Source organism: Myotis myotis, unplaced genomic scaffold, assembly GCF_014108235.1.
Source record: "Myotis myotis isolate mMyoMyo1 unplaced genomic scaffold, mMyoMyo1.p scaffold_m19_p_6, whole genome shotgun sequence".
Taxonomy (NCBI): Eukaryota; Metazoa; Chordata; class Mammalia; order Chiroptera; family Vespertilionidae; genus Myotis; species Myotis myotis.
The window spans coordinates 90,201,557-90,225,826 of NW_023416368.1; the positions used below are offsets into that span (position 1 = coordinate 90,201,557).

General features: G+C 50.4%; 1 protein-coding gene across 8 annotated transcripts in view; it reads right to left on the bottom strand.

The window, feature by feature from the left end:
- The window catches only part of BIN3 (bridging integrator 3), a 41,494-nt gene that overhangs the window by 3,052 nt on the left and 14,172 nt on the right, over window positions 1–24,270 (bottom strand). For 2 of the 8 annotated variants that reach the window (XM_036313604.1, XM_036313603.1), the window contains exons 2-8: window positions 14,860–14,908; window positions 8,335–8,375; window positions 7,879–7,940; window positions 6,705–6,841; window positions 6,143–6,183; window positions 743–884; window positions 394–528 (exon numbers count right to left, since the gene is read on the bottom strand). In XM_036313604.1, coding sequence (XP_036169497.1) covers window positions 394–528; window positions 743–884; window positions 6,143–6,183; window positions 6,705–6,841; window positions 7,879–7,940; window positions 8,335–8,375; window positions 14,860–14,908 — 607 coding nt within the window. The other 6 variants (XM_036313609.1, XM_036313602.1, XM_036313601.1 and 3 more) reach the window with 6 other exon arrangements.

Below are 24,270 nucleotides of genomic sequence, written 5' to 3' on the forward strand. Positions count from 1 at the left end.
GGGTGGGGATGGGGGGTGCAGGGTCCTCAGAAAAGGGACTTCACCCCCTATGCCTCTATCCCTGACTTCCTAAGCACACCAAGCAAAGAACCTGCCCCTCAGAGTGAGGTGCTGATGGTGCAACCTCCTTTGCTTCTTGCAGTGAAATGTGAGAGAACTAGAGGGAAGAGCTATTAAACGTGGAACCTCGTCCTAGGCTGGGATTAACCAAAGAGCAACGTAGGAACCAAAACAGAGTCCAGCAAATGACCAGAGGCCCCTGGCTTCCCTCCCTCGGGCAGTGCCGGGGCAGGGTGGGTGGCGTGGGGGCAGGCGTGAGATGTGTCCACAAAGCCACGACTGTCTCGGAGGGAACGTGTTGGGCTGGCGCTCGGGCACGGGGGAGCAGCTCACCTGCGCTCGGATCAGGGACTCAAAGCTGGGCTGGAAGTAGTCAAGTCGGCTGTTGTAGAACCGCGGCATCTCATCCAGGAGCTGCTTGTTCTTGGCCTCAAAGTCGTCCCGAACGGGCCGGAGCTCTTCTCGGGCCTGGGAACAAGACCCTGCGGTCAGAGCTCTCATGGGCTGGCCCAGCATCCCTGCTGGGGGCTGTGTGTGTGTGTGTGTGTGTGTGTGTGTGTGTGTGTGTGTGTGTGTGTGAGCGCGCGGCCCGACAGCCTTCAAGGCGGTCCCCAGGTACAGGAGGAACTTGCTATGTGTGCCATGTGCCTCGCTGCGTACCCCCCGCCGCTCTCCCGGGTACCTGGTGGAGTTTGGCCAACACTGGCCCTGTCTTCTCCTTTTCCTCGTACTTCTCCACCTTGGCCTGCAGCCTCCTGTAGTCCTGCAGGGCCTGTTCCCGCCGTTTCACTGCCATGTTGAGGCTCGGGAAGACACTGCCAAACCTGCTGACACAGTTGGGTTGGACGCAGCCCGTTCCTGGAGTGCGGGCTGGCAGCTCAGCATTCACTCGGAAACACACACTGAATGCCTACTGAGGGCCAGATCTTATTCTAGGTCTTGGGGTTCCATTGTGAACAAGACCTGTGGGATCAGGCCAGGGAAAGAACCCAAGGCTAAGGCTCACACCACTGGCCTGGAAGACACAGAGGGTCATGAATCCATGATGCCACTTATGCTGCCGCTGCGCCCCCCGGGCCCCTCCGAGGCCCTGCCCCACACCAGAGCCCTGCCACGGCAGGCAGTGCTGAGGCTCTTGGGAAGTCATTTGGCCAACAGCTGCCTTTTAAAAAATGGAAGAAACTGAGGCCAGAGAGAAGGCATGACACGTCCACGGCCACAAGGAGGAAGTGATGGTCCAGAAGAGAACTCCAGTGTCCCAGTTCTGTCTGGCACCTCCCACCATCCCAGATGCCACCAGCAGGTGACAGAATTGCAATCAAAACCTACTCCTAGAGCCCTAACTGGTTTGGCTCAGTGGATAGAGTGTCAGCCTGCGGAATGAAGGGTCCCAGGTTCGATTTCGGTCAAGGGCATGTACCTTAGTTGCGGGCACATCCCCAGTTGCGGGGTGTGCAGGAGGCAGCCGATCGATGTTTCTCATCGATGTTTCTAAATCTCTATCCCTCTCCCTTCCTCTCTGTAAAAAACTCAATAAAATATAAAAAACAAAAACAAACCTACTCCTAGTGATCACTTCATAAGGTGTATACATGTCCTAGCAGTATGTTCACACCAGAAAAAGGATAGAATATCATATGTCCACTATCCTTTAATAAAAAACAAATCCCATTTAATAAAGAAGTTTCTAACAAGCCAAAAGCCCCCCCCCCCCCCCAATAAACAACCCTCCCCTACTCCTGCCCTATCCTACTAGCTGACCACAGGGAGAATAGGAATCCTCTGGTTCTACCACTGAAATGGCCACACTGTCGGCCGGATGTCTGCGGAAAACGACTCGGGGACCTCTCCCACCTCACGGTGACTCAGGCGCGGGCCCCTCAGAAAGAGCCGCAGACGCCTCGGCATTTTTGGCCCCGTGGGCACACGTTGGTGATAGTGTCACCCCTAACTGGGAAGGACAGTGATGGAGACTGACGGGCAGGACTCATCCCAGGCAGGGATGCTGCACGCCCCTCGACAAACGATGTCTCCGAGGAAGTGCTGGACACGGCCAGGTAAGCCTGCCCGCGGCGTTTCCGGATGGGGCAGGACATGCGGCGGGAGGTGCTCCTGCACAGCCGGCGGAGACCTGGCCACGCAACAGGAAAATGACAGTGTGGTGGGGACACGGGCTGAGCAGGCGACCCAGGACCAGGGGAAGAGCCAGTTTCTCTGGAGCATCCCCGGGGAGAGGAAGGATGGGGACGGGCAGCTGCGGACTTCAGCCTGGCCCTGCGCTCAGCCAGGAGGGCGTCTGAGCACGGGTTGTCTTTAGGAAGTTCAGATGCCACATGAAGAGGGGTTTCCAAGTCTGTCTCTCAAAGGGATGTGACCATGAAGTTGGCTTTTAAATGCCTCAACAAATCAAGAGTACATGTGACACAAGAGTCGTGAATACTTTTGCCAGAGAATACAGAATGTAAACTTGACCAAAGCACTAAACGCACCAAACAAAGCTTTAGAACCAGGCAGTAGATTTTGATGAAACAAAGGATTGTCTCCGAGAAAGGTGATTAAAATGAATTCTTCTAACTTAATGGGGGTCCAGAACGGGCTCAGCCTCTAACTGGAAATGAGAAGTGGATAAGACCACGCAAACGTCTCTGAAGCCTCAGTCACATGCCCTTTCACACATTAATCAAATTGATATTTTTAAAAGACCGCTTTGCCAGGCAGAAGATGTAAAGTGCCCAGGAAAATGGCTGGAGGAACCAGCCACCTCCAGGACCACAGGATCCCCTCGGGGAGGTCTGGACAGGTGAGACCCTTTGGGGGTGGGGGTTCGGTGGAGGGGGCTAGACTCTCTGCTTTTGCCCCAGGCAGCTGCTATAATGCCCGTCCCTTCCTGGGAGGAGTGTGACCAGCAGCTGAGAGGGAGCAGATGCAGTTGGGCCTGAGAAGCCATACGCCACCTCCCTGTCCGCCCCAACTGGACAAGGGGCCACCAGCAGTCACCCTGACTGCCTAGTTAGAAGCAACCTGCTGCCTGGGTGGCCCCAGTGCCTGGGCCTGCTGTCCAGGGGTGAGTGAGGTGGGACGCAGCGGGTCCAGGTCTCCACGCAATGCCAGGCACCCTCAGTGGCCGTGTCTGCAGGATACGACCTTCAGCCTCTGGCAGCAAGACCACCTGCCTCTGTGAGACCCTCCAGGAAACTCTCTTCACCGTCATTTGTGCCCACAGCAGTGCCCATCACACCAGGAGGCCACGGAAGGCTCTGTGACTTAGTTCACTGTATCTGGATCACTAGTCACTTTCCACTCAGGTGGCTTCGGGACTCCTGAGGGGTAACGGCGGGCGTCACGCTTCTCACATTAAAGTGGGGAAACCAAGGTCAGGCAGGAGCAATCAGCCAGTATGTTCTGAGTGGCTGACTAAAGAGTGGGGGACCCTGTAACCCCTGGCTCTGGGCTACTGCTCCCTGAGGCCCACCTCCCCATCTTCCACTGAGAGGCAGCAGAACGGACGTGGCCGGCCCACGTGTGGGGCCTATAGGTAGCATGATGCTGTGCGAGGAGCGGAGCTCATCTGGCCGCAGGACCCCCTTCTCCATGTGGGGCGCTTTCCTGCTCTCCACCTTCCCGATCAAGGGAGGAAAGTTAGCAAGGAGGGAAGTCAAGGACAGGCTGGTCCAGGAACCTGATGGCTTCACTGGCAGGGATGGGGCCCCGCTCTCCCTGGGGTATGCAGTTCGCAGTTTGACTGGGCGGCCACAAAGAACCAAGGCGGGGCTGTCGGACCCTCTGCTCAGCTCCTGCCCCTCTCCCATCAGCAGCAGTGAGGGGGGCAGGGAGGCTCTGTGGGGGGGGGGGGGGTGTCTTGTCCTGTGCACAGGGCTCAACTTCCATTTCAGCCCGACACGTCCCTCCCCTGCTGGGCACTGGCTATGCCATTTCAAAAGGTCAGGTGGGAAAACAGACTAGAGGAACGGACCTGGCCAAGGCCACAGGCTGGTCAGGGCGGACGGGGCCGCTCCACACCAGTGGCAGGTGTCACCACGTGGCCATTTCCGTAAGAAGGCCACCATGACTTCCGCACTAGAGCTAAAGCTACGTCCACTCTCTAAGACGGAGAACGGGCCGGGCCTACACCAGGTACTCGCTGAGCTCTGCCCACGGTGACTGCCCGTTTCTTGCCCGTCCTAAGGTTCAACAGCAAAGTGCCTCCCCTGGGTAAGCGTGGGGTGAAGAGGCAGCGAGATGGGGGAGGGAAGGGGGAGGCGGAGAGGCCGGCTGGGAGGTGGGCTGGGAGCAGCCGGCCCGGTGGGGAATGCCTGCCATTCCTCACTCTGTGCCCACACAGCCGGGATCCTCCACCCACCAGGAAAGGGAAATTGAAAGCATCCCCATCCGACCATGTGAGCGTGGCCCAGGGACTGGGGGATTAGAGGCCAAGCCCCTGGGGGGAGGCTGGGGGCGGTGGGTGGCCATGTGGCAATGCTCCTCATCAGAGGACAGGAAAGCTGCAGTTTCCTGTTTCCGGTGCTGGGGTCCCTGGGAGCATCTCTCCTGGCAAGAGGAGGCAACAGGCAGTGCTGGTTTTATGTGGTTGGGGGAGATCGCATGTCAGCCCCAAGATGCACAGAAGCCAGCCCGGGAGCCAGCCCGGCCAGGAGCTCACACAGAGGTCAGCGGATCTGCTGCGGAGATGGTGCCCACCCCCTCTGCACTCACCCACCTTCCTGGCAGGTGGTGGGCTGCTAGGGTGGTGGGAAGCAGCCGGGACTTCTCTCTACTTGGCTCCAGAAGCCAGGCATCAGATTTCAAGGCCGCCTCGTTGGTTGTGAAATCGAGACAGGAGCCAGTCCCCATTCTCTGAGCTGGTGTCCCCTCCTACCTCTGCCAGCCCTGGGCGCCCATGGCAGTCTCTGTGGCAGCCCCTGAGACCCCCATGGGCAGGATCTGCTCTGCCTTGGTCCTTCCTAGCCAGCTCTGGACCCTTGTCTGGAGACTGGTCAGCACCCACAAGCAATGGAAGCCCTCATCTCTCTCTCCTGGGCCTCCTCAGCACCCAGCTGCTCATGTGACCTTGTGACCTGGTGCTGAGCAGGGATTAGGGGCCAGAGGCCCAGGGAAGGAGCAGGGGTGCAGGGAGAAATCCCTTTCCACACCAGATCCAGCCTCCCCACCGTGGCTGAGCCTCCAGGCAGCCCTGCTTAGAATAAGCTTTCCTGAGCCCACCCCAGGGACCTGAACAGGGAGTGAGGAGCTTGACAACCTCAGCACCAGGGGCCAGAGGATCAAAACCTGCTCTCTCATCTCCCTCCTGGCCATGATCCAGCCTGATGGTAATTAGCAGAGCCTCATTACCCGGCCCTGGGGAGGCCACTGCCAGGGACCACCACAGAGAGGTAATGCGGTGCAGCTGCCGGCTGGAGTGGGGCCTTTCTGGGTCAGAGGCTGCCTGGGAGAGGCCAGGGAAGAAGATGAAGTGATTCGGGAGCTTCAAGGCAATGCCCACCCCTTAGGGGACCTAGGGAATAGGCCCGTCTGATCGCTGACCAGAGCCTGCCTGACAGAAGAGGAGTCTCACAGAAGAATTTCTGACCCTGATAGGTCATGAGTAAGGGACCTTCCCAGGCGGGAACCCGTGGCGGCGCCCTTCCCCATGTGCAGCCACCCCCACATTTCAAAAGCCGAGTGCTGCAGGCAGCTGCTCTCCCAATCCGGCTGGGAGATGAAAGGCCTTGCTCATCTCCGCTGAGGGCTCGCCAAGATCTCTGCTGGCTTAACTCAGCAGGCTCTGTCCCACCGTCCTCCGACAGGAACAAAGGGAAAATGGCAGAACGACTGACCGGAGCATAGGCCAGCTGCTGAGGCGGCTCACACGCCCCATCACAGCGTTGGGCAGTGGCCGGTACTCTAGAGCTACCAGCAGGCCAACCTCAGGGCGCAGATCGGGTAGCTGGTGACCCGGCCGGTTTCCCGTCAACCCCAAGCCTAAGGACAGGTGGCTGGAAGTGACATTCAGCCCCCAGGTGACCAGTTGACCTGCCTCTCCAAGGAGTGCCCTGAGTCTAGTCCCCAGATGACCTTTACTCACTTTTTCAAGGGCTCAACCACGGTCTTTTGAATCTGGTTCACCTGTCGGAAGAAAAACCCAATGACATCAAAACTGGGGGAAGCCAGACTCTTCCTAAAGGGGAGGCTCCAGTTCCTGAGAAGAGAAAGGAGACCTGTCCGGGGCACCCCTAGAGCCTGGAAGGAAGAGGGCCCAAGTAGGTCAGGCAGGGTGGGCACTCCTAACTGCAGCTGGGGTGAGGCAGAGATGGTGACCAGGAAGTCCAAAGGGCAACAGGAGCACCCTGTCCTCGTCCCTAATGAATTCCTACCCTGCCAGCCGCTGTCTGCCAAGGCCCATATGGCCTTGCTCAGTGAGGCTAGTCAGGCAGAGCGGACCTGCATCTCCCTCATGGCCTCAGTGTGTGTGATGTGAGCTCGTGGGAGCCACGGAGAGCAGGCCAACAGGAAAGAGCACACAGGGCTTGGGACACAGGCCTCGGGGGGCTGAGGGCACCGAGAGGAGCCTGAGCCCTGTTAAGGACTCCATGTAGGTGCTCCTCCAGATAGAAGCCACGAGCAGGGGGAGACCCAACCCCAGGCACCTTTTCCTGGTTGAAGGCGTCCATCCGTTTCATGGCCGTGTCCAGGGCTGTCACCATGTTCAGAAAGTCCTGGTCTTGTTCGCAGAGGGGATTAGAGAGCAAGTCCAAGGATATCTTCACAGCAGATTTGGACATGGCTGTGAGAAGTCAGAGTTCAGGGAACTTGTGCAGGGACCGGCTTCCAAGCCTTGTCATTAGGGCTCCCGTCTTCCCTCAGTCCAGGGGCCTGCACCCAAGGCCAGAGGCCACACAAACGACAAAGTACCACGGAGCATAAGACACTGGTCCTTATTGGACAATGTTCATTCCTGATCACCTGATATTCTGGATCATTCTTTTGGGCAGCTTTACCTGCTGCAATGACAATGTTCTAACTCTGGGTTATAACAGAATCATTTGGGTGGGAAGCTGTCAGAAATGCAGATTTCTAGCTGCAAAGACTCTAATCCAGTCAGTCTGGAATCCAGGACGATGCCTGTCAGAAGCCCTCTCCAGGTGGCTGGGAGGTGCAGTGTGCTGGGGGGACCAGGGTAGCATAGCACACAACAGCAGGGCAGCAAACTTACTGTAAAGAGCCAGAGTCCAGAATTTAGGCTTGGAGGGCCATATGGTTTCTGTTGCAACTACTCAACTTTTCCACAAACAATACCTAAAGAATGGGTGTGGCTGTGTTCCGATAAAACTTTATTGACAAAAGAAGGCCAGGTTTGGTGTAGCTAGGTAACCCCTGGTTTCAATGACACACTTACTGGAAAGGCAGTGGGGAGCGATGAAGAAAGATGCTGTCCAGGTAACTCAGAACTAACTTCAAAACAAATAACAGACGGTCTCCAAAAGCAGCCCCTTGGCTTGCTGCACACATAGTTTGGAGATGCTAGGGGCCAGGAGTGAGGGCTGTCATGCTCAGACGTGCCCACGTTCTCTGGATCGCGCTGGCCTGAGGCTCTGTGGCACAGACAGCAGGAGCCAGCCCTGCACCTGGCTGCGGCGGCGGCTACGCCCGGGAGAGGGGAGAGTGGGGCTCTGCTAAGTGAAGACTGACCTCAGGCCACTCCTCAGGGACATCTGTTGGACATCTACTAAGTGCACTTACTTCAAAGCCAGCCCTAAGGTGATGCGGGAGGAGGGCATCCACCGGTGCCCCCCAGTCCGGCTGAGGGGACATGCCACCTACCCAGGTCAGCATCGGTGCTCTTCTTCAAGTCCTTTTGCAGCTTCCTGGTCTGCTCTTCCAGCCTTCAAGGAAAGGGCACGGCCTGGTACGTGGCATCGCCAACTGCTTTGGTCCCCTGCCTTCCCATCTACCTGAGGGAGGCCCACCTTGGTGCTCTGGAATGCCCACCGGGAAAAGGGGCCCTTGTCTGTGGGGACTTTTCCCTACTCACTGAAGGGCCTAAGCTCTGCAAGAGGCCAAGCACCCAGAGGCTGCGAGTTAACGACTGTCACACAGCCACCAGTTGGGGGAGACTTTCTGGCAGGTGGTAAACTGAGCTGCTCCCGGCTCCTGGGGTGGTGACAGGAGCACCCACTAGCGGGCAAGCAGACAAAACTCTGCGGGAAGTGAGACCTGGCAGAAGGCTCTGGCCATTCTCCGATCCCAACCCCCTTCCTTTTGGGGTGTGACACTCACTGCTGCAGTTTTCCATACTCCCTCTCAAAGTCTCTCTCCACCTGTAATGAGAGAGAGAGAACTCAATCATCAGAGAAATGACAACACTTTGGAAAAAATCTGCCAGCCTCCAGACACTCCCTCCACGCCCTCCCCCATCTGCAGAAACAACACGGTCCAGTTCACACAGGCACCGGCAGGTCGTTAACGACACAGTGCCCCTGTGTTCCCAAATTAATTAAGTGTCTGATTTAGGGCGAGAGGCTCCCCTCCCAGACGTGCCAGCCAGGCAAGTACCAGCGGCTCTTCTTCCACCGCAGGGAGTGGGGCACTGAGCGGTGTTCCCTCTTCTCACCCTCCCCTCTGGGGACAGGTACGCTGCTCACCATGTGACGCTCAGCGGGGGAGGCAGCAGTGGGCAGAGGCAAAGGCGGGTATGAACTCCACTTCTGTCTCTGCCACTGAGCAGTTCTGAGGCAAGGCCCGAGCAGGTCACCTCCCTGGGCACAGGCCTAGTTTCCTCACGGTCCTACCTGCCAGCTCCAGGGTCCATCAAGAAAGACCACGTGGCCACGCTCTGTGTACTGGGATGTACCAAACACAGATACCATTACTACTGACTCCGCCAGGCTCCCTAACGTCCTGATTACTTAGTGACCAGATTTCCCGTGCCAGCAATGTTTAAATTGAACGGGTGGAGTCCTGGACCTTATTCCACCGCCTACACGTCAGGTGAGGTCAAGAAAGTGACTTGCACTTCCACGGCTGAATGTCCCCCCCCGGAAAAAGGGGCCCCCGCCGTGGCTCTCAGGCACGTGGCCTGTGGAGTAAGTGACATCTCAGAGCCTAAACAGGGGACGGCGAGAGGCTTCTCCTTCCTTCTCGTCCACGAAGGCAGTACCAGGCCCTGCCACCGTGTGGAGCCTCTGGCTGTGGGGCTCTGAGAGGAAAACCTGGCTACATTCACGGAGGGAGCCAACTCGGGCTTCCCCAATTCAGCCAGGAGGCAGGTGCACCATGGCCCGCACTGTACTGAGGAGGTGACGGGGACAGAGGTGAAGCTGCCTGTGCAAGGTCACACCACTGTGAGCAGCCAAGCTCCCAGGCCTGTGCTCTTAACCGTCATTCCACGGCAAGGGAAAAGCTGTTTGCTGAGGAATGAAAGCCACAACCTCAGAAAGACGGCTTCTTGGCTGCGCCCCCAAGACCTTGCCAGTACAGGCTGAAGGTCCAGGAGTACAAATCTGCAGAAATCGTCAAAGCCATGCTGCTCTCCACCTGCAGGCCCTTCCATCAAAGGTGCCCCAGTGGAAGAGTATCCTAAGGCCCATCAACCTCAGACTCCACACAGTCACAGAATGGCAGGACACGATTCAGGCCAATTATTTCATGTTATACACGAGGAGAATGAAGCCAAAAAAGGGATGTGATTCACATAAGGACGGCTAGAATTCAGACTCCTGGTGCAGGCCTTTTATTTATTTTTTTCAACTATATTCATTCATCCCATAATCATTTAAAGAACACCTATTAAGTGCAATGCATTCTGCCAGGTGCTAGGGATACCCTGATGGACAACAGAGATGTGGGCCCAGGTGGGCATGATCAAACACACACATGGATACCTGCAAGCAGGGGGAGCCCTGTGGAGGGTGAGGGCGGGGGCGGGGGCAGTGAGAGTGATGTGGGCCCGGCTCAGCTGAGGTCCTCAGGGCACCACAGCGTGTCACTTTCCGCATTTAAACTGGGAAATTTAGAAGCAGGAACACATGGTCCTTTCCTTACTTTATGATCCTAGCATCTAGAACCCTGCACCAAGAGCAGACACACTTCTATTTAAAATTGATCTCACTCCTTAATGATCCACCAAAAGCTACTCTTAAGAAAAAATTCAAAACTCCCACTCCCACTAAAGCATATGTACCGTTTAGAGTTTAAAGTGTTACCTAACACAGGGGATTTGCAGTTTGACAGGAATGAGATCACAGCTAAAGGCAGAAAAGGCCTCCGGGGCCTGCAGCGGGGAGATCTGTTGTGGAGCAGAGGGGCCTGCAAAGTGGGCACTGAAGCTGGCCCAGCCTTCCTCCATCAGCGCGGGAGGAAAGGGAGGAGCTGGGAGAGACGGGCAAGGCCAACTCTGATACCGGCCCTGGAGTCTACCTAACATCTGAGCCTCATTTGAGTTTCTTGTCTAGTATTGGGATATTATATTTGGCCTCACCCATGTAAATTTCAGGGGCTGACAACGAAATGGGGTAACAGCGTCAGCCTCGCCTACTTGTTTTGCAGATTCACAGAAGTACATGTGGAGTGCAGGGGAGGGCTCCTGGCCCATGGGTGGTGCTGGCCTGTACCTCCTCCACACTGGGGTGGTGAGAGGACCACTGGGGGTGAAGCAGAGCAAAGCATGTGGTCCACTGACAGCAAGGGTACTCTTGATTTTGGCTAAGCCTGGAGTTCTGTGCCTGGGGGCGCTGTACTGGGCCCTCCCTTCATGGAACAATTTCCTTTCTTACTTTGTAGGGTGTGAGCCAGTCTTTACATAGCAAAGGTACCGGTATTTCCCCCCGAAAAGATGAAATTAAAATTAAGGATGTCTTAGCCAGAATGCAGTTCTCCTAAAGATCAAGAACACGGAGTTAGGTGCTCTGAGGGGAGGCGGGCGCCCCCGACCCCTGGGGCCGCAGCCCTGGCACGCTCTGCTACAGTCCCCGAGCTGCGTGTGTGGGATGTTAGGAGCACCTGGTCCTCCTGGCTGGGGCTGCGTGGATTTGCACAGAGAAGGACTGCAGGTTTCCAACTGGGGTGGAGCATTCTGGCTGATGAGAAACTCGAGGTCTCACCCTGGAAGCTGAGAAGCGTGTTGGAGTGAGAGACTGGTCCTTTTACTTTATGTCCCTCACGGCCATCTGACAGCCTAAGAGAAGGTCATGAGTATTTCACCTCCTCAGCCCTGGGAGCCAGGTGTGGGCTGCTTCTATAGCTCACAGTCCCCAGGCCTCTCTCCTCCACTGGGCATAGGTCTGGGGGCAGCACCAGGACTCTGGCCCCTCAGATGAGGAATAAAGGGACACACTGGAGTCTCATTCCAAGGTCTATCCATTCTGCGGGAAAGAGCCAAACACAAAAGATCTGAACATCTTTGAATGCTTGATGCCTTTGCCAAAAAGGCAGCTGGACCGCAGTCAAGAATGCGAGTGCAAACACATGTGCACAACTGTCAGCGGGTCAGAGCAGGCGGGTCGGCTGGCGAGGTTAGCTCGAGGAGAGTCAAGCACAGGACGGCTCAGGGTGGCAGGGAGGGGCTGCACGGCTCCCTGCCATCTCCCTGGCGCTCAGGTCAGGCTGGCACCTTGTAGGAGCTCGGTTCTTGTTAACTGAAAGAATGGGCCAAGTTCCCACCCAAACCTGTGCTGCTTACATGAAAAGAGAGACCAGCCGAGAAGACCCTCTGCAAGGCTGCTCGAGGCAGGGGGGCGGGATGTGGGGTGGGGGTGGGGCAGCAACTGTCCTACGGCACACTGCAACAGGACAGGAATGAGGCTGAGGCCCCTCGTGTCACATGGAAATCTTTCTGAAGTGAAGGCTCTCTCTGCCTGACTTCACCGAGTGCCCACCTAGCTAGGGATTGAAGTGTGTGCCTTCCTCTGGTGGGAGACCCAGGGTACTTGCTTCAGAGAGCTCTCCAGCCTCCCAGGGATAGAGGGCGCAGGGCAGCTTCTTTTCGCCATGCCAAGATGCTCCAGCTACTTTATGGGATCGGGGGAGGGAAGGGACCAAGCAGAAGGTGAGGACGGGGAAGTGGGGGACCGTCCTTTTCAGTTCCACTGGTCAGCGCCTGCAGAGAACATGCTATTCCAGCCGAAGCTGTGACAATAATGGAATCTGCCTTAATAACCTGGGCACATGAGACAGTGAGGGCAGACACACAATGCTTTCTTTGTGCCTGACAGTCGAGTGTCTTGAGCCAAAAACCTCCTGAAACTCCCTGAAGATAACATGAACATTTCTTCCCATGACAGGGCGCTGTGACTTCCAATAACCCAGGCAGCCCCATCTGCTTCCCGCCCCGAGAGTGCCTGGGCAAGAACAACAGGGTGCGTCACCACTGCTGGGGGCAGCTGCGAAGATGCTGAGATAACCACACGCCCTGGCGGTGTGCGGGGCAGGAGGGCGCTTGGCGAGTGGGGAACAAGACTCCAGAGAGGCAGGGTCTTGCTGCAGGCACTTTAGTGAACCTGGGAGTTGAGGAAGCAAATCACTCTATTCCCACCAACACTGCACCGGGGAAGCCAGCTACTGGGACCGGCGGAGTCCTCGTGGTTTATCAACCTGCCTCTCTGCCTGCAGTGTAGTTAGCGTTTACTGAGGCCTTACTCTGTGCCAGACACTGTGCGAAGTACTTCGCATGCATCATCTCAGGTGAGACTCATTACACATCAACGGCATGGGTCCTAGCATCACCCTCACTTTATAGAGAAATTGAGCCTCAGGGAGGGTAAGGCCCTTGCCTAAGGTCACACACAGCGTGCCAGAGCCAGGATGGCGATCCAGGCCGCGAGTCTGGCTTCTTACCCACGACTCGAAAGCCAGACTGTGCAGGGGAGCTGATGCCACAGTGAGAGACCACAGCTGCATCCCCAGTAAGATGGTGCTAGGAAGGGGTGAGGGCGCCACGGCCCACGGGGCCACACAGGCGCAGAGGGTTTCTCAGCTCATGCATCTGCCCTCCCCTGTGGAGTCCCTGCCACTCCTCAGACTGAAACACCCACAGATCTGCCCGTCAACAAACTCTGGCAAAACAGCTAGAAGCTGCATTCTACTTTTCTGTGGAGAACAAGGCCATCTCGATAAAGGCTGGGGAGTGGAGAGGATTTTTGTTTGTTTTGTTTTTTGGTAGTGAGTGTTGGGAATACAAGACCCTTTTCAAAACCACTTCCCTTTCAGATCTGCCCTGGATTACACTCTGGAGACCCACAGCCACACCTTCCCACTTCCTGCAGTGGGCCGGAGCCCAACACTGCACGCCCAGGTTCTCAGTGTGTCAGCTGAGCCTCCACAGATGTCAGCCTCTGCATGGGAGGTAGACTTGAGTCTTCCTCCACAGCCAGCCTGTGCTTGAAAAGGGGAAGGGCTCTTTTAACACGGCCCCGTTTCCCTTTCAGTGACCTAACTTAGAACTTCCCAAAGATAGAGCCATTGGTCAGGTGCTTGCTGAACACCCCTTCCTGCCAACTGAAGCAGTATCTTTCCTGTAGCTCTGAGCTCTGAGCCAAGAAGGGACGAGGTTATTAAGACATGGAGACACGGAGAACTGCCAGGGGCTGGAATGACAGTCAAGGCCTCCACCAGGCTTCCCGGAGCTGTCACAACGAGAGATGCTGACAGTTACGGTCTCCCAGATGAATACCAAGGGCTTCGCTCAGATTATGAGGGGGGGTGCTGCAGCAGCCATTCTTCACTGGAGTCCCCACACCTGGGGGATCTTCCCAGCCTGCGTGAGGCAGCACAGCAATGGCAGGGGTCCTGCGCAGAGGCTCAGCCTTGAGCTCCAAGTCCAGCTCTGCCAGCAGTAGCTTCTCCTCGCCTCCGAGAGTCACCGAGACCCCTCATCTCGGTTCTCCATCAAGAAAATTGAGGAGGCTGGGCCAGATGCTCTCTCAGGGCTTCCAGCTCTAACTTTCTAAGAAGCCATGATTCCCTTCCTTTCCAATTCTGGAGATGAAATAGGGGCAAAAACAGTGGGCTACAAGGGGAAAGGATTCCATTATCCCCGTGCTGAGTGACCCTGGGCTAGGAATGTAGTTGACAGTGGAGACGAATGGTCCTGGAGTCCTGGAGAAGCTTCCGGGACCTTCATGCAGCCTGAGGGGGCCAGAGAGAAAGGCTGGGCTGTGTCCTTGGCAGGGGTCCCTGTTTCAGGCTCCCTCTTAGGAACGTGCAGACTGTACGCCAGATCCCAGAGATGAGCAGTCAGAAGCAGTGTGTTTCTCCTCACCTGTGGACTCTACCTCTTCCACCTCCCAGGCTGAGTGAGGAAGGACAACGTCACAGGACAGGAGGTCCCTGAGAGACACCGTCCATGTGAGGTTCTAGAGCAGTGGTTCTCAACCTGTGGGTCGTGACCCCTTTGGGGGTTGAACGACCCTTTCACAGGGGTCGCCTAAGACCTCGGAAAACACATATATAATTACACATTGTTTTTGTGATTAATCACTATGCTTTAATTATGTTCAATTTGTAACCATGAAAATACATCCTGCATATCAGATATTTACATTACGATTCATTAACAGTAGCAAAATTACAGTTATGAAGTAGCAACGAAAATAATTTTACGGTTGGGGGTCACCACAACATGAGGAACTGTATTAAAGGGTCACAGCATTAGGAAGGTTGCGAACCACTGATTTAGAGCTATGCAACTGAGAATGTCAAGGCCCAGGCTCTGCCTTCCCAGCCCCACGCTGAGTCAACACTCTGATGCTATGCGAAGGCCATGCGAGACAGAACTGAGTCTCAGAATGCAAGAATCGGGTTACTCACTGTTTTGGGGACAATCTGTTTCTTGGGTTGCCCAATCTTGAAAGGAATCCTATAAGGCAAAGAGACAAAGAGGGATGTTAGGAGAAATGGGGAAGGATGTGGCTAAAAAGAGCTGAGGAAATACAGGTAAAACACAGTGGCAGCGGCTCACTTTCTGCCACCCACACCACGTGCCCTGTGAGTCTAGGGCCATCAGCAGCCAGGCTGGGCTCTGGGACGGTCATGCTCCCATGGACAGCGTCAGATGGAGGTCTTGGGCACCACCTTCTGCCCCAGAGCAGGAGAGGGGAGATACTATACAAACAGCAGTCACCATAAACCTTGTGTCTCAAGGCGCTGCAAAGTTAGAAAGTACAGGCTCACTTAGGTGGCTGTTATCCTAGAAAACATGCCTTGAAAAGCATCATCAAAACCACACATCCCTATAGGTGCTTCACTTTTCCCTTCAGAGGGACAAACTGTGGCTCTGAAGGGCTTCTTCTATGGCTGGGAGAGATGACAAACTGTAGGGGCATTAAGGATCAGCCGGGCTGGACTATTTCCCATGACAACTGACAAAATCTAAATGAAGCTAACTCCAAGAATCTGAAATCCAGCCCAACTCTGCCTTGAACTTGCTAGGAGGCTCTGCACCTCAGGTCCCCCACTTAGAGATGGAAGACAGCTTGGCAGAAGGGCAGGTCATGGTCTAGGAGTCTCAACCTGAGCACGAACCTTGCCTCCGCCTCCGCTGAGCAGGCTGCCCTTCGGCAGGTAACCACTGCCCTGTGCCTTAATTCCCTACTCAGTGAAGCAACAGGGTTAAGCTAGATAATCTAGAAGCTTCCTTAACATGCTGAAAACCTTATGATTCTAAATTCTGAGAAAAGCAGTGCAGCCAGACTAGAAAGCAAACACAGTGCACCCCAACAGCTATAGACATGTTGGCTTCACCCCCCTTCCCAGGGATCAGCTCAGGGAAGAGGCTGCAGCAGAGCCCTGAGGGGACAGATCAGACCACCACTCCCACTCCTTTCAGCCTCTTCCATTCAAACCTCCTGCTCCCACTGCTGCACCCACCCCGTCCACCGGGCCCCTTCCCTCTACACCCCCTTCTCCCAGCCTGGTTTCTCTTGGCCCAAACTGTTGCTAAACCCAATGGTATAATTAACCACCGATAATAACCCCAGACAGTGATCTGGTTAGAGGATGGGCCAGCCTGAGTCACAGCGGTTTAAATTTAATTTCTGGAGGACATCCTGTTTATTGTTAACCCACCCCGTAATTTGGGAGTGTTAACCCTCTGGGGACTGGCTGATTCACGTGGCTTCTGTAAACAAATAATCTCTGGCTATATAATTACTGGGGGAAAAGGTAAGCTATGGAACTGAAAAGGAAAGAAAAAATGAAATTGCTATTTCCCTTTCTTAGACCTAAAGAGAAAAGGGTATGGACAGACGAGCTCCTTGATTCCTCCCTGGGCCCCCATGTTCCTTTCCCCCAAATCAGCTTATAGGTGACTGACACAATGGTTTTGGACAGTGAACAATTGCCCTCAAGGACCATTTGGGTGACAGTACAAATGAGGTCCTGGTGGCATTGAGGAAAGACCGACCCTGTGGTGCGCGAAGCATGTGTGGGATAAAAAGCTCAGACCAGGAATCAGAAAGCCCATCTCTGCCTCTGACTAGTTTTGTGATTTGAACAAATTGCAGTCTCTCTGAGCTCAGTTTTTTAAACTATAAAACACAACAGTTGGAATAGATGGTCCTTCCAGCTTATGGAAACCGAATCTCCATTCTAAGATCATGGAGTGGCGGATGAGAATGCTAAAGGATCCTCAGAGTGGTCTTCAGGACGATGCTAACGGAGTCTAGTACTGCAGACTAGGTACCAAGAAATTAAGAACTTACAGTCCGTTATCTGTGGAGCCACAGACTCTCTCTCAATCTTAATTTAGAATCACAGTATTTTTAGAACTGTAAGTTACCATAGAAATGTTTCCAGTTTAAACCTCTCACTTGTAGATGAGAGAGATCTGGAGAGGTTCCGTGACGAGCCCAGGGTCATTCTGCGGGCTCACAGCAGAGCCAGGAATACACCATCAGGCTCTGACGTCCAGTCCAGTTTTCTCTCCACTACTCACAGTCTCACACTTTCACAGGCATCTGTTGTTATAGTAGCCCCTTGGTATCCGGTGGGGATGCGGCCCAGGGCTCCCTGCGGAGACCAAAATCTGCTGGTACTCAGGTCCTGCATACAGAACGGTGTAAACAGGGGCCCTCTGCATCTATGGGTTCCCAACTGCGGATGCTGTTTTCAATATGCAGTGGATTGAATCCGCAGATGTGAAACCTGAAGGTATGAAGCGCTGACTGTGTGTATTTTAAGAAATGGAATGTATTTTAAAGAACACTTCATTCCTTTAAAAAGTAAAGCATGCTCATCAGAGAAAACTTGAAAAATACAGAAAAGTATAAAAGAGAGAAAGAACGGGGAGGAAAACCCCCAAATAGTCTACAATCTCATATATAAAAGATAACCAAGGTTATTGGTTTGGTATTACTATTGTAAAAATTTGCAGAAAGAAAAGAAAACGAACACAAATATGCCAAATGTTAGTAGTGGTTAACTCTAGGTGGTAAGAATATGATTACTGTTTTCTTATTTTCACTCTTCATATTTTTCAAATAAACTAAAAAAATCCCTTTAGTTTTTTTCCTCCTTGACTATAAAACTAGCATCTGATCAGTGTCAAAAACTTGGAAAACATGGAAAAACACAAATGACAAATACACAATTCCAAAATAAACAGTAATACCCCAAATTTCAGTGTGTACATACATGTGTACACATGTATATAAGTATTTACATAAATGTTAAAAGTAGAGGAAACTTACCATGAATGTTTTTATATGCCAATATAGTTTTCATCGTTCTTTTAAAGGATACCTAGTGTTTTGACACAGATGATTCTCACAGCCAGTTGGCCTGGAGGTCAAATCCCCCTAGTATTAACTACAACAATCAAGGCTTAACTACAACAAGACTGTGCACAAAGACCACTAGGGGGTGCACCAAGAAAGCATAAAAAATGCGGAGACAAAGAAATAGGACAAAACTGTCAATGGAGGATATTGAGTTCAGAACCACACTTTTAAGGTCTCTCAAGAACTGTCTAGAAGCTGCCGATAAAGTTACTGAGATCCTCAAGAAATCTAATGAGACCCTCGATGTTATGATAAAGAACCAACTAGAAATTAAGCATACACTGACTGAAATAACGAATATTATATAGACTCCCAAAAGCAGACCAGAGGAGCACAAGAATCAAGGCAAAGATTTGAAATGCGAGGAAGCAAAAAACACCCAACCAGAAAAGCAAAATGAAAAAAGAATCCGAAAATACGAAGATAGTGTAAGGAGCCTCTGGGACAGCTTCAAGCGTATCAACATCAGAATTACAGGGGTGCCAGAAGATGAGAGAGAGCAAGATATTGAAAACCTATTTGAAGAAATAATGACAGAAAACTTCCCCTACCTGGTGAAAGAAATAGACTTACAGGTCCAGGAAGCGCAGAGAACCCCAAACAAAAGGAATCCAAAGAGGACCACACCAAGACACATCATAATTAAAATGCCAAGAGAAAAAGACAAAGAGAGAATCTTAAAAGCAGCAAGAGAAAGAAACTCAGTTACCTACAAGGGAATACCCATACGACTGTCAGCTGATTTCTCAACAGAAACTTTGCAGGCCAGAAGGGAGTGGCAAGAAATATTCAAAGTGATGAATGCCAAGAACCTACAACCAAGATTACTTTATCCAGCAAAGCTATCATTCAGAATTGAAGGTCAGATAAAGAGCTTCACAGATAAGGAAAAGCTAAAGGAGTTCATCACCACCAAACCAGTATTATATGAAATGCTGAAAGGTATCCTTTAAGAAGAGGAAGAAGAAAAAGGTAAAGATACTAATTATGAACAACAAATATGCATCTATCAACAAGTGAATCTAAGAATCAAGTGAATAAATAATCTGATGAACAGAATGAACTGGTGATTATAATAGAATCAGAGACATAGAAAGGGAATGGACTCACTATTCTTGGTGGGGAAAGGGGTGTGGGAGATGCGGGAAGAGACTGGACAAAAATTGTGCACCTAGGGATGAGGACAGTGGGGGGGTAAGGGCAGAGGGTGGGGTGGGAACTGGGTGGAGGGGAGCTATGGGGGGAAAAAAAGAGGAACAAATGTAATAATCTGAATAATAAAGATTTACTAAAATAAAAATAAATTAAAAAAAGATACCTAGTGTTTCATTATACACCTGTACCACTAGTTTTATTTTATTTATACAACTTAAAAAATGTTTTTGGTTTTAGAGAGGAAGGGAGAGGGAGAGAAGAAACATTGATGTGAGAGGGAAACACTGATTGGTTGCCTCCTGTATACACATCCCAACCGGGGATTGAACCAGCGACCTTCCAGTGTACGGGACTATGCTCCAATCAACTGAGCCACACTGGCTAGTTTTATTTTTGTAATTCACATTACTTACTGGTGGTCACTTCAACTATTTCAAACTTCCTTCTATTATAAACAAAACTAATAGCTAAATTTTTGTGCATATCAAGGATTAGTCACATAGGATAAACTCTTATAACTGAAATTGCTGGGTCAAAGAATACATACACGTTCAAGGCTTTGCTGTATTTGCAAATTGCCTTAGAGACAGACTAAAACAGTTTGTGTTTCTTAAAAGACAGAAATAGTTAACATTTTACCACCAGCCCTCTGGCCTGTTTAATTAGGATTTTTTCCTGGCTTGGGGTTTGCCTTTATCCTTTGTACATTGAGTGTTTACGGTATAGAAGCTTTTGTTGAATATGAAGACAAATCTAGCCAATTAATCTTTTCCTTTATGATTTCTTCTTTTGTTGTAATCACACTGAGAAAAGCCTGCCTCTTCCACCTCAGTATAAAAATTCACCTATACTTAATTATATTTTTTTTATCCTTACCTGAAGATATTTTTCCATTGATTTTTAGAGAGAATGGAAGAGAGAGGGAAGGACAGAGAGAAATGTTGATGTGAGAGAAACACATTGCTTAGTTGCCTCTTGCACGCGCCCCAACCAGGCCTTGGGCCAGGGAGGAGCCTGCTACTGAAGTATGTGTGTGCACTTGACTGGAATCGAACCCAGGACGCGCCGATGCTCTATCCACTGAGCCAAACCAGCTAGGTCTACTTTATTACTTTTATGATTTCCTTTTATTAATCTAAATTTTACTTTTATCATATTTATACATGTAAATAGTTTAATAAGGCACCAGGCTTTGTTAAGTAAAACATTAGGCTCTAGGCCAGTGGTCGCAAACTGGTGGTCCATGGATTACTGGTGGTCCGTGAGGTCTGAAAGGTTGGCGACCACTGCTCTAGGCCTCTGAATCTCATTGCTGAGACCAGTGCTGTCACTAGCTCTGCTTCTGGTCAGCATTTGCATCTCCACAAAAAATGCTTGTATTGCTACTTCATGAGTGTTAAGTTTTAGGCACTAGCTATTTATCTTTTATTTTGGAAGAGGAAGATTTAACTAAACAAAGAAATCTCTTTACAATCTCCAACTTCGTAACACAAAGGCACATTGGCAACTCTCCTTCTTCTCAATCCTATATAATAAAAGGCTAATATGCAAATTCACCAAACAGCGGAATGACTGGCTGCTATGATGCACATTGACCACCAGGGGGCAAATGACAGACGCAGGAGCTGCCCCCTGGTGATCAGTGTGCTTCCACAGAGGGAGCGCTGCTCAGCCAGAAGCTGGGCTCACGGTGGTGGGAGCCTCTCCGGCCTCTGTGGTAGGCAGACATCCCCTGAGGGGTCCCGGACTACGAGAGGGTGCAGGCCAGGCTGAGGGACACTCCCCCACCAGTGCATGAATGTCGTGCACCAGGCCTCTAGTATATATTATAATTTGGTTGGGGCAATACTAAGTAAACTATTAGGAGCCTAATGGGATGCATTTTCCTTCCTGCAAACAGCAGCTAGTAGATTGTTCAGCTCAGCCAAGCCTTCAGAAGACTGCAGTTCTGGCTGATGCACTGAATTGTAACCTCCAGTTTCCAAGCCAGATCCCCCAGACACTTCCGCATCCCTGACCAACGGAAACTGGTATTGTTTTAAGACACTAAGTTGTGAGGCAATTTGTTACACAGCAATATATAACTAGTAGCATTGTATGTTTTGCTTTCATTACAATAATTGTCACTTTTCTTTCACATGCTTAATTTTCCATGTATTTACCCCTAATTCCATCTCAGTTGTCTAAATCTACTCCCACTACATTAATTTCCATCAGGTATTCTATTATCTCCACTTTGGCCTGCTCCAGCTTGACTGGGTCACCTCCATTTGGTGTACAGTAGGCATCCTGGGCTCCCCCTTCATCTTCCTCACAGAAGTTCCTTTTGCCTCTCTCCCATGAATTTTGATACCTGGATTCCACGTCTTCCTTTCTTGATTTACTCTTCATTTAGGTGGAGAAAAAGTGTGTGCGAGATAATTTTTAAGACTTTGCAGACTGAAATGCTTTTATTCCACTGTCACACTAGTTTGCCTGGGTATAAAATTATAGGCTGGACATAATTTCTTTCAGAATCTCAAAGGCATTGTTCCACTAGCTCCTCATCTCCCAGTACTGCTGTGATTTTCATCCTTTTCTGTGACCTGCTTTTATTTTCTTTATGCAAGCTTGTTGGTTCATATGCTCATGCAGCTTGTGGGTCTAATTTCACCCAATGTCCTGTGGTACTCAATAGGACTCCTGCAATTTGGCAATTTACAACATTTAGTTCTGGGATTAAAAACCACACAACACCTTTGTTGTGTCCTGTTTCTTATTTCTGAAATTCTTATAATTTTGATGCTGACCCTCCTGGCTTGTCCTTTACTCTCTCTGTTTTTTTCAGTGTTTCCTTATTTTCTAATACTTCTAAAGAGTTTTTCATTTCTATTGTATTTTTAATTTCCAAGAGCTCTTTTTACTTTTCAGGATTCCTTTTTTAAGGTATTGTTTTTAATTCATGGATGCCTTACCGGAGGATCTTAATACCTTTACAAAAGTTTCTTCTTCCTTTATAGTCTATTTTCCTTCAAGTTGCTTTTTTTCTGTTTTAGTCTCCACTTTTCATACCAGACACTTTCCTTAAATGTGTGGTAATTCTTGGTTATCTGCTCATATATATGACTGGGGGAAAAAACCTGACTAGAAGCTGTGAATACATGAATAATTACTGTCTACTGTGTAGGGTAATCTGATGGAGCAGTTTTGTGGGGAACCCTGATGTCAGTATCTAGTCTTTTCTCCTGGGCAGGTAAAATTCCCTAGAGAAGATTCTTCCACTCTTTTGACTTGGGAATGAAGGCCCAGCTCAGCAATCTGGGAGCTCAGTGAGTACAAGAGGTCCTGTGTGTTTGTGTGTGTGCATGTGTGCACACCACATGCATTAATTCACTTCACCCTCCTGCCTTTAGTATAGGAATCCTGCCCTCAACTGTGCTTCAAGTGGGTCTGGGTTTTGTGGGCCTGAAGTTTATACAATTTTGCATGGTCTCCTAAAGAAAAAGAATACAAAATTACAAATATAAAAATAGGCATGAAAGTGACTGTTTATTTAGACAGAGAAAAGAGCATAATAAATTACAAGTTATAAAAACTGACAACAGGAACATCAGAAAATCAAGAATAACCTAATATTTTTATTAATCATCTGCCTGACACACCTCTATATTTATTATCCTGTATTTTTTGGCTGCAAAGTCTATGATTGCCTCTTCATGTGACACGGAGTTGGTAAAACCATTTTCTTAGAGAAAAAAGACAATAATTCAGTCAACTTCTAGTATGGTTGACTGAAATTTGTTTTCTACTACTGACAGTTTAGAAAGTTTTTTTTTTTTCCAGCTTATTGGCAATATGTAAGCAATATAAATTTTAGGATTGCTGTAAATTCAGGAAAAATCTCATGTTTCTTTCATAAATAGACTAAGATTTCAGGGCACATTTCAAGTTTTCTTGCATGGTGACTAATCTTAATGCTCTCTGAATTAATGAGTAACCAGTTTGTCACTGCTGTCCTTGTAGGAGAGCGCATCATGAGATCTAGGCTGTCTTCACTATGCCTTCCATGTTAAATCCACCAGAAACTTACATGTTTTATCAATGTTTTCTATGATTTGGTCCTCCTCTTCGTTGGCTTATCAAACAATCATCACTTCTATTTAAAATTGATCTCATTCTCTTAATTTCTAGCTTTTGATACAATTAAAAAATGTTTTGTTGTACTTCACTTGATTCAGACTATCTACTGATTTAATGGCTCATCTCTGTCATTTCCAATTTTCCTTAGTCTTAAAATAAATTTAAAGATGGCCCCAAACAGTATTCCCTTTGTGTATTTCCAACTCAGTAATCTGTAATTTCTCACTTGTCTCATTAAACTTTTCTAAAAATGCCTTTACAAATTACAGAAAAAACAGCATACTCCCAATTCAACCCCTACCCCTGCCCTATCCTCCAAAAGGCACAGACTGTTCCAAAGCTGCCTGACCTCAGAAGGAGGAAGTGAAAGCAGAGGTTTTAACTGAGTGCAGTATAAATACATTCTGAAGTTTACAAAAACACAGGATCTTATGAACACACAGCTAGGGTTCCCTCCAGGGCCCTGGAAAAGGCCCATGCAAGCAAGGGGCCATGAAGGTTAAGCTTTATTAGTGTCACACAGTATATCTACCTTTGTGTGCCCTACGATAGAAACTCCCTGTTTCACACTCTCCAGGGGAGTCCCTTCATTATTCTGCTCAGATGAGGCAAGGACAGTCTCCCAGTGAAATGGGGTTGGGGAGGAGATGGTAAGGTTCTGAATTTAATCATGAACAGCTTCCAACCAATCCTCCTGAATTGAATGCTCCGCTCACCCCACTCCTATAGGCACCTAGTGCCACCAATTCTTGAACCTTTGAGAATTTGGTGGTGTAAGTTGGATGACTCCTAGTTTTCCCAGTTTAGGCTTTGGCTTTCTTGGAATTGCTAAGTCAGTCACCTCACGTAAGTGCGTTCCAGTTCCCAAATGTTGTTGATGTAACTTCTATTCTCCCTAATTTTGCAGATTTATGTGTTTATTTATTTTTAAATATTATTTATTTTTAAATATTCTTTATTGATTTTTTAGAAAGAAAGGAAGGGAGATGGAGAAAGAGAAACATGGATGTGAGAACAGAACATCCATTGGCTGCCTCCTGCACACCCCCCACTGGGGACCAAGCCCGCAACCTGGGCATGCGCCCTGATCGGGAAATCAAACCAGCAACCTTTCTGAGGTACAGGATGATATCCAACCAACTGAGCCACACTGGTCAGGGTTATTTAT